This window comes from Curcuma longa, chromosome 8 (genome assembly GCF_044706935.1).
Source record: "Curcuma longa cultivar G26 ecotype Majalengka, Jawa Barat chromosome 8, ITB_CL_G26_1.1, whole genome shotgun sequence".
NCBI classification, from domain to species: domain Eukaryota; kingdom Viridiplantae; phylum Streptophyta; class Magnoliopsida; order Zingiberales; family Zingiberaceae; genus Curcuma; species Curcuma longa.
Genome location: NC_133868.1, coordinates 1,462,198 through 1,476,551, shown reverse-complemented (window position 1 = coordinate 1,476,551; position 14,354 = coordinate 1,462,198). Strand labels below are relative to the sequence as shown.

At 36.3% G+C, this 14,354-nt stretch overlaps 1 protein-coding gene across 1 annotated transcript; it reads left to right on the top strand.

Moving 5' to 3' along the window:
- Window positions 1-787: 787 nt before the first annotated feature.
- LOC141833158 (guanine nucleotide exchange factor SPIKE 1-like) lies at window positions 788-2,159 on the top strand. Its single transcript, XM_074720544.1, has 3 exons — window positions 788-915; window positions 1,299-1,613; window positions 1,827-2,159. The coding sequence occupies exons 2-3, from the start codon at window positions 1,305-1,307 to the stop codon at window positions 2,157-2,159; spliced, it is 642 nt and encodes a 213-aa protein (XP_074576645.1). The 5' UTR covers window positions 788-915; window positions 1,299-1,304.
- Window positions 2,160-14,354: the final 12,195 nt, after the last annotated feature.

Genomic DNA, 14,354 nt, shown 5'->3' with positions numbered 1-14,354 from the left:
TTTATTAATTTAACGAATTATTTTATTAAAAAACATATATATATTTATTTTAAATTTTAATGAAATATTTATTATAAAATTATATATTATATATATATATTTATTATTTTAATGAATAAATTATATACATTATATATATTATCAATTTATTATTATCATCAATATTATTAATTTTAGTATTATTTGTTTAATTTAATTTATTCCTAAAATAAATTGAATCAAGAGTAATATAGTAAATATTAAACTGGTTATGTTTTTTATTCCTTTCAAATAAATAAGTTGAACTAAATAATATTAGGTTATATTTTATAACCCATAACTTTAGTTATGTGATTAATAGGTAATCACATAACTAAGTTTATATATGATAGCTTGAACCAAACACACCTTGAAGGTGTTGTCATTATCATTCCAAGTTGGGTTGACTGGTAAGTGCATCTTCATGATGGGTTTCTTATGCCAATGTACATATTTACTTATTGAGTTCATCTCCAATCCTTAGTCCATTTATGTTGATTACTAATCCTTGGGGATTCTCATTGCAGTGCCTTTTTATGGCACAATTTGTTTATTTAACAGAGATAGAAAAAAAAATTGTCTGAGGACTTCCACTCCCGTGTTTTGCCAACTGAAGGACAGGATGTAAGATGTGTTTGTTTAATTTGATATGTGGTTAAGTGAAGTCATAAATGAATATATGTTGCTATTTCTTTTTTTGATTATGGCAATGGTTCATTTTTTCTGAAAAGAATATTTTCTTTTGCTATAACTCATTTTGTAGGTTAACACTTCTTTGTTACATCGAGCTGTTTCTCCTTGGATGCCCCATCAGCATCAATTTGCCTGCTTATTCAACTTGAGAAGGCAGCTATTGAGGAAGGAGTTACAACTTCTGTTTATTCTCGTAAGGAACTTGTAAGTTGAAATTTGAAAATTTTGTTAAATGGTTTTTTTTCATAAGATTTTTAAGACAATTGAAATAGGTGTACACACTTCTCTCTACTGTATTAAAATTGATCTTCTATAGTTGTTTTCTTTTTTTTTTATAAAGTGTTTGAAATTTCTAAAACTTCTAAAATTTTGTTATCAAGTGGGATAAGTCTTGGTTGTTGTTGTTGAAATTTCTAAAATTGTGATTCACAAATCATAACAAAAATTAGACTAGTGCTAGAGAAGCCTGTGCTAAATTTCAGTTTTCTCACAATGCTAATTATTCTTCAACTTTATTAAGACTCTGGCACAGGTGTTATATGAAGAATTCTGGATACTTTTAACTTGTAAGCTACCTCATATGTCAGGTTCATATGGCTGAGAGAGAAAAGCAGAAACTCCAACTTTGGTCAAGGATCATGCCTTGCAGACAATCATTTGCATGGCCAATATTTCCATTGTTTGAAAGCCACAATGTTGCTGCTGCTGCTGGTTCTGTATCTCCTAGCATTCCTCTTACTCCCAATGTATCCGGCCCAACCCCTCTAGATACTTTTGCTGAACATGTTTCAAAAATCACTTTGGATGGCAAACAGATTCAATATTCAAGTGGAAGATCTGTTATCATGGAGATATCAAATTTAAACAAAGTCAAAGAGAGTTATACAGAGGACTTACTTCTGGTGATTTGTCTGCATAAGCTCCTGATAATTTTAGTTATCTTTTGCTGGTACATATAATGATGCCTTTTAGATATTTATGCTGCTGATAAAAAGAAAATAATCAATATTCTTCTGTATATGCTGGATGGATTCAGATGTTGATCTATGATTATTAATTTGTTTCAATGAAAGCTCCTGACATCAGTTTTTCTTGTCGTTTTTGTATATTTTTAGGATCCTAAAAGAAAGGTTCACAAGCCTGTTAAAGGTGTATTGAAATTGGAGGTTGAAAAGCTTCATACCTCACTCATTGACGTGGACAATATCTCTGACGGTGGAAGCATAATCATTGACTCTACTGATGCTGGTGACCCTTTTACTGAAACTTCTTTTGGAACGCATCATAGCAATGGTCCTGATATCCTCAGGAGTGGTAGTTTGACGTTCATTAGCATTAATCGAAAAGATATTTGTAGGACTGTGTCAATTCCAGCTGGAGAAGATCATCCTGAATTTAGTGACGATGTATGTAGTATTTGTTGCTATTTATCAGTATTCAATCTGTAATCTTGCTTTAACCCATCCTGAAGTTCAGCAGATTTGTTTGTTCACTTTACTTAAAAGAATGTTTCTAAATTGGAGATGCTACTTTGCTAGTATTGTTGTCATATTTTCTTTACAAAACATTAGCATTCCTGATTCTTAAAGCTTCTCTCTTGAATTTTTTCTGTGGGCACCTGTGAACATTCTCCGTTGGAGATTCTAGTGGTTCTATTAGGTAAAAAACACTCTTTATAAGGTTATTCTTTCGCGGATATGTAGTAATTTATAGGAAGTGCATTTTAGTTATTTCAAGCTGTAAGCTTATTATAGCTGTTTTGCATGTTTGTTTGTCTGTTTATTTTTTTCTACTGCAGGTTGTTATTTTCGAAAATTAAATTAAATTAGCTACTATTTCTGCTTTCTAGCTATTATTTAGCAGAACAATATATCATTAAAGGCAAATTGTGCAAACCTGTTTAGTTACCTCTCTCTTATCAGAACTTCATGTACAAAGAAAGTTTTGTTGATTAGGGCACATACATACATGATTAATTAGCCCATTTTGTTTTAGGTTGCTAATTTTTTGATCTTTAAGCTCATGATTTTATTGAGATGGCATTAAATGTACTCTTGTGTGTGACAGTTCCAAGCTTTGATTTTTGGAGGATGACTAGAATCGAGCTGTTCTCACAACTTTTCCATTGTCTTTATGTTTATCTGTTAACTGTTAGCTTGTGTCACAAAAGAAATTTGTTCATAAGGATAGAAATGCGAAAGGATGATGCTGACATCCAAAAGCAGCCATTAGTGGTTTGTGTTAATGAGAAGTGGTTAGGTTCTTGTTTATCACTTTCACTTTAGAATTCTTCAATCTGTGGAGTTTCTGGTTGTTTGGTTGCTCAGGCTGTGTTTCCAAAGGAACAAGGTCAAACTCCTGAAAAGTATGCTCATACACAAATTGTAGTTGGATCTAAAGTGGCTTGCTACCATGATGAAGTTAAACTTGCTTCCCTGCTATTTTGACACCCCAGCACCATCTCTTGTTTACTGTTTTTCATGTCGATCTTCTGATGAAACTTGAAGCTCCCAAGCTTGTAAGTGCTAATCAGGCTTTTGATTAGTTTTATAGGTGGATTTTGTATTTCTGTTGAAACATATTTGTGGAACATTCTTCCCATTCTTAATTGATAGTTCAATATGTAGGTGTTTATTGGTTATGCTGCACTTCCTTAATTGACGGTGGAAAATAATTCGTAGGGAATGGTAAGAGAAAGGAAAGAGAAAAGAAAAAAATCCAAAGGAAAAGGAAGGGAAGAAAAAAAAACGGAGGGCCAAATCGCAACCTTGCGCTCGTGTTGACCTGATGCTCGCGAGGCGGCAGGCTCGGCGACCTCGAGCTTGTGAGGCTTGCTCGTGGCACCGCGCGACCCCTCGGCCTCAGTGTCACTTAATTTTTAGTTTTTGCATTCTAGTAACATGATTGTGTTTCCCTTAATTGCAAGAATAAATGTTTCTTAGTTTAAAATTCCCTTTTCCCCCTTTGAGGATGATATCTGATGTATCTTTACCTATTTTGAAAGAGCTGGTTCCCCATTATCTCTAAGATAAGAGGAAGGTATACTTTTTCCTCATTTTACATTGCTAAAATATTCAAGCTAAAAATTGTATTGTATTTTAGCATTTCAATTTTAATAGAATTGTTGTTGAGTTTTCATTCTGAAAATTTCATAGTTTGAACTTATGACCTTTTTCTTTGGGATTTTTTTCTCAGGAGAGATTGCACTTTCTAGAGGATGGAAAAATGTCTTCAAATTACACTTGAGGTTGTGCTCTTATTTGATCCCTGTTAATGAGTGAATCCATGATTTTTTTCTTGAGTATGATCGGCATAATCTTCAGGCAAGTCCACCTTAGGGATCAGAACTTCTCGAGGTACATTCTTGCACTTAGAAATTTGTTTTGGCTAGTTAACTTTTCCAAATGGGAATTAAATTTTGCATCTATGTTAGTTTATTATGAATGCCAATTTTCACCATACTTTCAAGGCACATTGCATTTTGAAACTCTATGTGATGATTATCTCTAATAATGATAGGATAGAATTAGAAAAATAAACAATGTCAAGAAATCAAGATATAAAAAACGGAAAAGTAAACATAAGGAGAAGTTTAGAGATTGTACATATCTAAAAAATCATCTACAACTATTTGAATTGCAAGAACCACAGTATCTTTCGTAAAGTATGACAGTTCTAGATCAACAACACAGGAAGTAAGTGACCAAAAGAAGTTGACAATTGACACCTGTCAATTTAGAAGAGGAATATTAAGAAAAATTCAATAAATTCATGTGGAAAGATACTCACAAGATAAGGTCATAAGGGAAGAAAGTTAGTCTTAGAGACAAAAAACAAAAACTCATGCAAAAAAGATTAAATATACTTAGATGTGACCTAAGTATATGTTCATGTGTCAGCCAATGTCAAACATTATTCTCTAAGGACAGTCCGATGTACAAATTTCCTACTAATGTAGGGTCTCAGGAAAGGGTAGGATCACATTGAGTCTATTTTATACAGTCTTACCTTGCATTGTAAGAGGTTGTTTCTGCGAGTCAACTCCATGACCACAAGGTCATATGGCAGCAACTTTACCGTTGTACCAAAGCTCTCCTTCGAACACTATTCTCTAAGCAAAATAAAAATTTCAATCATCCTTGTCAGCATGACTTAAGATTTAATCCATGGTGACTAGCATCCTCCCAAAGAATGAAGAGCTAAACAAAAATTCCTTGGGAAGCATTTTAAATGGATAGAATTTTTGTGTAGTTTAATCATGATTTATAATATACCTAAATGGTAAATTTCTTTGGGAGTAGGAAGGGATCAATGCAAGGGTACTCTATGGTACCATACCAATTTTCTATTGTTACACAACATTTCTCTTTACTACTTGATTTCTATGTGGAGCTTGGTTCCTTAACACCTCAACCATATTTAAGAGACACTTTAAACTCATTCAACTTTTCTCATTGCTTTATTCCACTTTGTTAAAGAACAAATTGATTCTAGTAAAACAATTATGGAAGTCATTCACACTTTTCTTGATGTCTCTGAATTTTGGCAAAACATGTTAAGACACATGATCAAGCTACAATGCAAAACATTGCTGAAGAATTTGGTACCAATTTTGATGCTCTACCAATATAACTTGAGTTTTCTACTCACCTATGTGAAGCTTACTTCAAGAATTGTTGAACGTAGGCAACTATCTTATGTTGGAAAGCTGGACATGACCAGAAATGAAATATATGGGAAAAATCTTTTTGAACTTCGAGTTGTAAAATGCCTAAGAAATGTACAAGCAACCACAATATATAGATCATATCAAGATTCCTTTAGCATGGTGATGATGTAAAGAGTATTTAAAATGCCTCATGGAGCAACATATGAGTGTCTTTCAAATAGCAATCAATCCTAAGAATAAATGGTCGACAAGAAATTGACATGTCAGGAAAATTGAATGCAAAATCAATATGAACAAGCAATATAGAGTTTTCTATAATTGAAAAAAAATGTAACTATACAAAATAACCTGCAACTCTCAAGCTCATTTTGCCTTAGAATAAACTTCTAATATAAGACAAATACACAGAAAATCAGGAAGAAAGACCAATAGTTGCTTATGAAACAACGCATGATTGTGTTAGGCGACAAGTGGAACAGTGGAAGAAAGAGATTATTAATGAGATTCTTATCACTCGATGATGAAAACCAACTAGCAAAATGCAACAATTACTGTTGGGGCAATTTTGCCTCAAGTGATTTGGATTTTGATGTTTGACTGAATCAGTTTAAGTTAGACAATGTTGGTGATCTAACGTGTGTGAATTGAGTTCACAGGAAAGTTTAGGAATGAAGTCTTGACAAAAGGTGAAGTTCCGGAGGCGCGACCTCTTGGCAAAGGTGAAGTCCTGGAGGCGAGGCCTCTTGGCAAAGGATGAATTCCCGGAGGCGCGACCTCTTGGCAAAGGAAGACTTAGCACGACGAAGCTGAGGGAAACATCTCAAGCTAGTGCAAGGAAGGGCACGAGGCTTGTGGAAGACGTTTGAAGGCTTGTGTCAAGGCTAAGGGCTGAAGAAGAAGCTGAAAAGGGAGTTTCAGCTTGATCAGTCGACTGACCAGTTTGCCAGTCGACTGATGTCAGTTGACTGATGCCAGTCGACTGACCATTTCACCAGTCGACTGATGATTTATCAGAAGCACACCGAAGTGGACAGAAAGATCAGTCGAGTGAGCAGTCGACTGGGCAGTTGACTGGTCGAGTGGGCAGTCGACTGATACTTGACCGTTGGAGCGACAGCTGGCTGATTAAATACAGATTACATAGCCGTTGAAGCCCATCAGTCGACTGGCCCTTGGATCAGTCGACTGATGCTGAAAAACTTATAAAAACGCAGTTTGACGATTGGAGAAGAAGCGATTCATTCTTTTATATTCTTGCACGAACTTCACTGTAAACCTGATTCCTCTTCCTATAAACTTCACTTCCGATCTTGTACAAGGAAGAGATCGATTTGTAAAGGTTTCTCCGCCTTCAAAGTGCTCTTTGAAAAGGAGATTGTTTTCATAGTGGAAAGGTGTTCGCTGTGTGTGGATCCTTGGATTAGTCACCTCGTAGAGGTGGATACCAAGTAAATCGAACGGGTTAGCGATTGTTCTTTCTTTTGTGTATTGTATTTTGCTTCCGCTAACTATCTTGCAGAGAAAGATCGAGAAATCGCTATTCACCCCCCTCTAGCAAACGCATCGATCCCAACAAGTGATATCAGAGCTTGGTCCCTTTCGCGTGAAGTAACATTCAACCGAAAGAATTCTAATGGCGTTTCAAGAGGGATACAGCACCGCACGACCGTCCTACTTCGACTTGTTACATATGTAGTCAACAATATGTACCCAGCTTGTTACATATGTAGTCAATTCGAGAACCTCTCAGTGACTTGGTGAATATATCTACTTGTTGATCCTGTGATTTAATAAAGTTAGTAGATATTTCACCAGATATGACTTTCTCTCTGATAAAGTGACAATCGACTTCAATATGCTTTGTCCTCTCATGAAAAATTGGATTCGAGGCGATATGCATAGCGACTTGGTTGTCACATATAAGTGATATTTGTGTAACCTCTCCAAATCATAGCTCTTGAAGCAACTGTTAAGTGGAAGCTGAAGGAGCAACAGAACTTTGGACGATCTGTGCAACACGGGGAGGTCGACTACGTAGGCTCCAACATTTATCAATTGTGTGTCCTAGTCGGTGGCAATAATCACACCAAGGGCGTTCTTTGCCACCCTTACGAGGTGACATGATCAACCTTCTTTCCATTAGTACCTGCTTTCTGAAAGGTGTTGTTGCTGCGGTGTTGCTGGAAAAACACAAGGTAGGTGCTACTGATGTCCGCCTACTTCTGGAAGAACGGGAAGAGAAGAAAAGGAGAGCTAGAACTTGCTAGCTTGCTGCCGTTACTGGAAGAGGGCAGCAGAGAAGAGAAGCACGCGGGAGGTAGGATCAGGAAGACGTGTTGCTCGTCGCGTCAAGGAAGACGCGCGACGAGGAAGCCGCTGCGATTGCTGCGTCGCGACGAGGAAGCCGCTGCGATTGCTGCGTCGCGACGAGGAAAACGCGCGACGAAGGAGTGCTAATCATCGTGTCGAGGAAGACGTGCGATGAGGAAGCCGCTGTGATTGCTGTGTTGCGACGAGGAAAACGCGCGACTAGGAAGGCGTGCTGCTCATCACGTCTAGGAAGACGCGCGACGAGGAAGCAACTGCGATTGCTGCGTCGCAACGAGGAAAACGCGCGACGAGTAAGGCGACGGAGGAGATCAGCACGCGGGAGGTGGGACGCGGAAGACGTGCTGCTCGTTGCGTCGAGGAAGACGCACGACGAGGAAGCCGTTGCGATTGCTCCGTCGCGATGAGGAAAACCCGCCATGAGGAAGGCGTGCTGCTCGTCGCGTCGAGGAAGACGTGCAACGAGGAAGCCGCTGTGATTGTTGCATCGCGATGAGGAAAATGTGCGATGAGGAAGGCGGCAGATAGAGGTGCTACTTGAAGGATCACCTCTGTTGATTCGGAATTGACAGCCGGAAGCAGTGAGCTGAGAGGAAAAGAAGTCGCCGCTAGAAGAGGGATCGCGAGAGAAGAAGTCGCGATCCGGTCGAGAAGCGGAAGAGGGATCGTGAGAGAAGTCCTGATCCGGTCAGTAAAAACGACGAATAGAAACACACGCGAGATATTTATCCCTAACAGAATATTTATCCCTAAATATTCTAATAGATTCCAATCATCGGGGGTCGTCAGGGATGTCGATGGGGGGTCAGCTTGAGATTGGGAAGGAAGGCAGCGGTAGGTTGTCGGCAGTGAGGTACTAGGACGACAGTGGTGGTCACTCATAGTATGGAATGATGGCGGCGGTCGTGCAGAGATAATGCGCTATTGGCATGAGGACAATGTTGGAGTTATAGTTTGGGGTGCTATGCTGTATCGTACCGTACCGATTTTTTTAATATGATATCGTATCATAATTTCGATATAAGGAAAATATACTGATACTGTATTGAAAATCTAGTATACTGAAACTCTGGTATATCAAATTTTTGATATAGTATAAATTTCATACCGTTTACTAAAATTTCAATAGGTGCAGTATATATTGTATCGAAATATTAAATATCGATATCGAAATCTTCGGTACATTATAATACCGTATCAAAATTTTGGCATACCGTTAATATCAGTATGTTCGGTATATATCGGTATGGTATACCAAAATTTTTGATATTTTCCCCACTCTTAGTTGTTGTTGTGATTTACTAGATGGGACCGAACGTTGGCAACCTTTGTCGCGCGATCGTCGGGAAGTGGTAGGAGGATGGTGGAATGGCGACGTCGCATGCGCACTGATGGAAGAAGGCGGCGTTGTAATTGTGGTCATCAGGTAGTGATCGGGCACTAGTGGAGACGCGGGATGTTGCGGGTCAACAATCGAATAGAAACTTAGATTAATAATTTCAATAAACTCCTAGCTATAAATAGCTATAATTTAAACATGCTTAGTCAAATCCTAATAGAACTTTCCTAATTTCGAAAATATATAATAAGTTTATTTATATATATATTATTAATTTTATTTTAACTCCATGTTAAATCAAAGTTTAACCAAATTAGCCCTTATAATAATAATAATACTTATTATCTAGTATATATAATATTTTATTTTAGTTGTTGATAAACTAAGTGTCTAAGCTTCCCTCAATTAATCCTAGAGGTAGATGACCTTTATTCTTACTCGAACTTGAGTTATGTGTGTTTCGAGTTGTGGCAACTATATGTATACTCCACCTTTATTTCAATCTACTAATTTTGTCTTTATTGTGTAAATTTCATGTAAGGTTGGGTTGATTTTTCACAATATTTTGTTTTTATGATCTTTAAGATTATAAGAAATTTGCAAAAGCAACTTCGAGCAAGCTCTTAAAGATACAATAGGTTTCTCATAATTCCATTATATATGACATCTCAAAGATTCTTGTAGCTACTAAATTGATTTGGAGTTTCCAATTTGATAGGAGAGGTAATATTTGAAGACAAAAAAGTAACAAGTATGGTTTTCATTCAATTTTAATTTGGTTCATTAATGTTATTTTATATTCATTTGCTTTAACTATTATTGTATTTTTTTATAAGGTGATTTCATTGGTTTTTTTGTATTTCATTCTCAATCTTCATAATTGTTGAAACCATCCAGCAAGTGTAAGTGTAAAGGGATGAATGAATAACATTTTAAGATTTAGTTGGATAGGAGCTTTCTTCTTTCATAAATTAGTAGTGGAACTACCATCATGTTGTCAACTATTTGTCGGATGATTCGTTGCAAACTAGAAATATGCCATTAGGGATGATTCATTGCAAACTAGAAATAGGCCATTAGTACCTGTTAGAGTGATCCTACTATCCCATTATTTTATCTTTTTTTTCTTTTGATGTCACACCTAATACTTATTTTTTGCGTAATTATTTAACTTTTGCAACTTGTTTCATCAATGCAATAGACCAAAGAAATGATTGTTTCATTAATGCAATAAACCAAAAACTTTGTTTCAGTTGTTGAAAAGAAGAATATAAAAATATGCAAATAATGTTTATTTGTGTTTACTTAGTACCACTTCTATACTAATTCTTCTTTGCCAAATTTGATTTTTTCCCATTTATTTGTAATCCTTTATCCTATATATACTGTTCAGTTTTTACTGGGAAAGAAATTGCAGCCATACTTTTTGGTTCATAGATTATTTCACATGGAGGTCGTCGACTGCTTATATCTTGTCTTATTGTAAAACAAGGATTAGTGCGGATCGCAACAAGGAGATTTTCTATCCTGCAACGACCATATACAATTGCAGCAACACATCATGACAAATTAATCTAACCATCGACAACAATTAGGAGACTAAACCACTAACTCATGAGGGAATGACTAAATTATTAACAAATTTAAGTTTTCTTTTGAGTTGGACTGGCTAGACAAATCTATCATAAGCCCAAATTTGGCATTATTGATGAGTGTAATACCGTTGTCACAACTAATGTGGAGCAATGATTCTGTGGGAAGGTTCAAGCTATGGGTATATCATGTATTACAATATCTCATACCGACCTGCTTTTGTTGCATTTCATGAGATAGTTTGTATTTGGATGGTGACGGAGGGCGGACCATCCATTATAAGAGGTTAAAGCCTATAATATTCTATTAACAATTCAAGCATTTTGCTAAAATCATAGGTAAGGATTGTCTCACCCTTCTGAAGAAAAAGCATGTGTTGAAAATCAGATACAGATTGTTGGAAGATACTATAGCTGTTTAAGGAGCATCTCTTTTGACTAGGGAGGTTTAAACAAAATGTCGCCTTTTCTTTGTTCATATAATGTAGTGAAACTTTTTGATATCTGTTTTGTTGGGGGGGGGGGGGGGGGGGGGGGGGGCGATAAATAAACAAACTCAAGGTGGATTCTTATTCCTCCAAGGTTGTTGCATCATCATTTGACAAAGATGAATAAGTTCCTTATCCTATTTTCCACCACTGCATAAGTCTCCAAGAGCCCAAACTTCTAAAGTTGCTTCAATATTTAGAGTACTAGTGGGAATGTGTCTATTTAGCTGTTTGCTTTGTTTCACTTTTTTTTTGTAAATTTCTTTCTTTTTTGATGGATAGGTATAAAGTTGTTTGCGATTGCATTGCCCATCTCATGAAGATATCGTGTATGATCTCATGTTTACACAACTATATTGCTTTCATTTGAGTCTACTGGCCCTCTTGATCTCAATTTTCCCCTTATGATGACTATTTCCACCTCATGAAGTGTGCTAATCGCATCTGATACTAGCCAATTGCATTTGATACTAGGAATCTGGCTTACAATGATCAAATCTTTTTTTTCCCCTTATACTAACATTTGAACTATTCTTTTGCTCCTTATTGTTGCTTCATCCTTCTTTTTCTCTTCCTCTTTTGTTTGTACCAGAAGCAAACATAAGAGGTTGTTTGATTCTGGTCTGATTGATTTGTTGTATGCTCAAGCAATAACATTCATGCTTGACATGGTCAGTGTGGTGAATTTTGATGTCTAGTGAGGCCTTCCACTCTCAAATCATAGGTAAATCTTAAGCCTTGATTCCCTTTCTTTTTTCTTTTTTTTTTTCATGTTGAAGAGGTAACATAAATTTGTCTAACAATTGATTGTTGCAGCATGAGTAGCAAGCTGCATACACAGTAGCTCGCAACTGTCTTTTTTGGTGTATAGCGAATCTTTCACAGGTAATGAACTTCCTCTCAAGTCGTTGATGAGGCCTCAAAATCTTTTTCCCTTTCCTCATTCCAGCTGAGATTTTGGTTAACGTCTCATTTTTTATTGGCTGTGGGGCACTACTCATGCCTTCAATTTGGTAAGCAATAGGAAATTCCCTATCGTTAACAGTTTGTGTTCTATCATTACCCTAAACCTTGTTTTTCCTCTTTTTCCTTGTTCAATAGATTGCAATGAGGCTTTGGGTTACTTAGCAACTCAAATCAAGCAGCTTGTAAGACATTCTTTGGTGAGTCATTGAGGAGATTTTTGGTGAGTCATTGAGGAGTTCATCCACATTTCCTTTTATGACTTCAATCCCTATGATCACTTCTTAACTCCATGGTTTATTGTGAGGTTGATAGACTAAAAAATTTAGAATTATAGTAGCTTTTTGGGCATGTTAGTAGGCATACTATTGTTGTCCAAATTTAGACAAGGTATTGTTGGCTAACTCCGCTTCTAATTTCTTATAAGGGGCCATATATTTACTTAAATTTTGATATGAGAAATTAGAAGTAGAGTTAGACAACAATATGGTCTCTCATATCAAAATTTGTCAAAATTTTGTTACACATTTTCTTTATAAGAATTTAAGCACTTTTTCTGTAGCTAGAGAGTTTAGTTCACATTTTTTTTTAATTTTATGTTCATCTCAAGGTTTAAAATATCGAGCCGTGTCGGAGTTTCGGTCCTGGACCGGAACGATACAGTTTCGGTACCGTATCGTACCGTGCCGGTATAGTTTCGGTATTTTTAAAATATAAAATATATTAATTAAAATAAAAAATTTAATCTAAATATTTAAAAATAAAAAATAAAATTTTTTTGATAATTTTATAGGTTTTAATAAAGCCTATTTAAACCTATTTAAACTATCCTAAATTATAATTTTGAACTATAGCTAGGAGTTAATTATTAAAATCCTAATTAAACCTAAAGTTTTAAACAGAAAAAAAAAATCGCGCGATCGCGCGGGGTCACGATCGCGGCCGGCGCGGAGCATCACCAGGCCCAGCGGCGTCGCCGGCCCCGGGAGGCTCCTTCGGCGGCGTCGCCGGCCCCGGGCGGCGCCTCCGGCGGCGTCGCCGGCCCCGGGCGGGGCCTCCGGCGGCGTCGCCGAGGCCTCGCGACGCCTCCGGAGGCGTCGCCGAGGCCGCGCGACGCCTCCGGAGGCGTCGCCGAGCCCGGGCGACGCCTCCAGATTCCCGGCTGGATTTCGTGTGCCGGCGCTGTGCCGGTGCCGGTGCCTCGTCGGAACGAAAAATTTCGTGCGTATCGTCCGATACGGCACGAGATTTCAAACCTTGGTTCATCTCATCAAGGAAATGCTTACCAAGTAGCATTATCTTTATCAACTTTTTAAATATATCTATATATTTAATTTTTTACTTTGTTTGCTGATCTTTTTGTAGAAGCGATAGTAAAGCTACTCTAAAAGTTGTTTTGTAGAAATCCTATTTTAGTAGGAAAAATAGAAACATTAGCATCAAGCTAAGTTCAATTATTGAAGAAGATTTATAAATAAGGAAACTTCATTAGGAATGTATTTGCCATGTGGCTTCCACGTACACTTATTTGTTTTAGTGGGTGCTAGCTTCATAAAGTAACTCTGCAGGAAGAATACTAATTGTGAGTTGATGTTATTAATCATCACTTTAGTTTTCGTGAGACATAATACAATTTAATAAATAAATTTGTGATACTTAGAAATTCATTATTTTTTACATTTAGAGCATTCAATTGCCTTCTAATAAAGATATAAATATTTTATATTATTTTTTTCTACTTATATTGGTGGATACTAGTGATAACTTTTATGTTTAATTTGAAGGGGATAATTGTTGATGAACATGGCAAAAAGTTTAGAGTTTATGAACCTCTAATAGTGCTTAAATATATAAGAAAAATTTCATGGTTCATGATACTTAAGCAAATCATTTATTCAAAATATTTATTGCATCTAAATGACTTTAAATTAGTTAAGCAAACTTACAAATTTGGTATTTGCACTTTTTGAAGAGAAATATAGACAAATATTTATTTTGTGATGTTTACTTTTTAATGGAAATGAATAATTGTTGATGAAGGCAAATGCGTAGTGTGTGTTAATACTAAATTTCTTTAGATTCATGCCTTTACCTTACGAGACACATAAGATGTGTCTAATTTAGAGGAATAAGGCTTTGATACCTTATATATTCAAATTCGTGGTGCTAATTTTGGACAGATACTTTGTTAAAATATCATTCTGCCTTTTCCATTAATCATTTGTTTCTCTAACTATTTATAGATGTTTTCATTCTTAATAGAG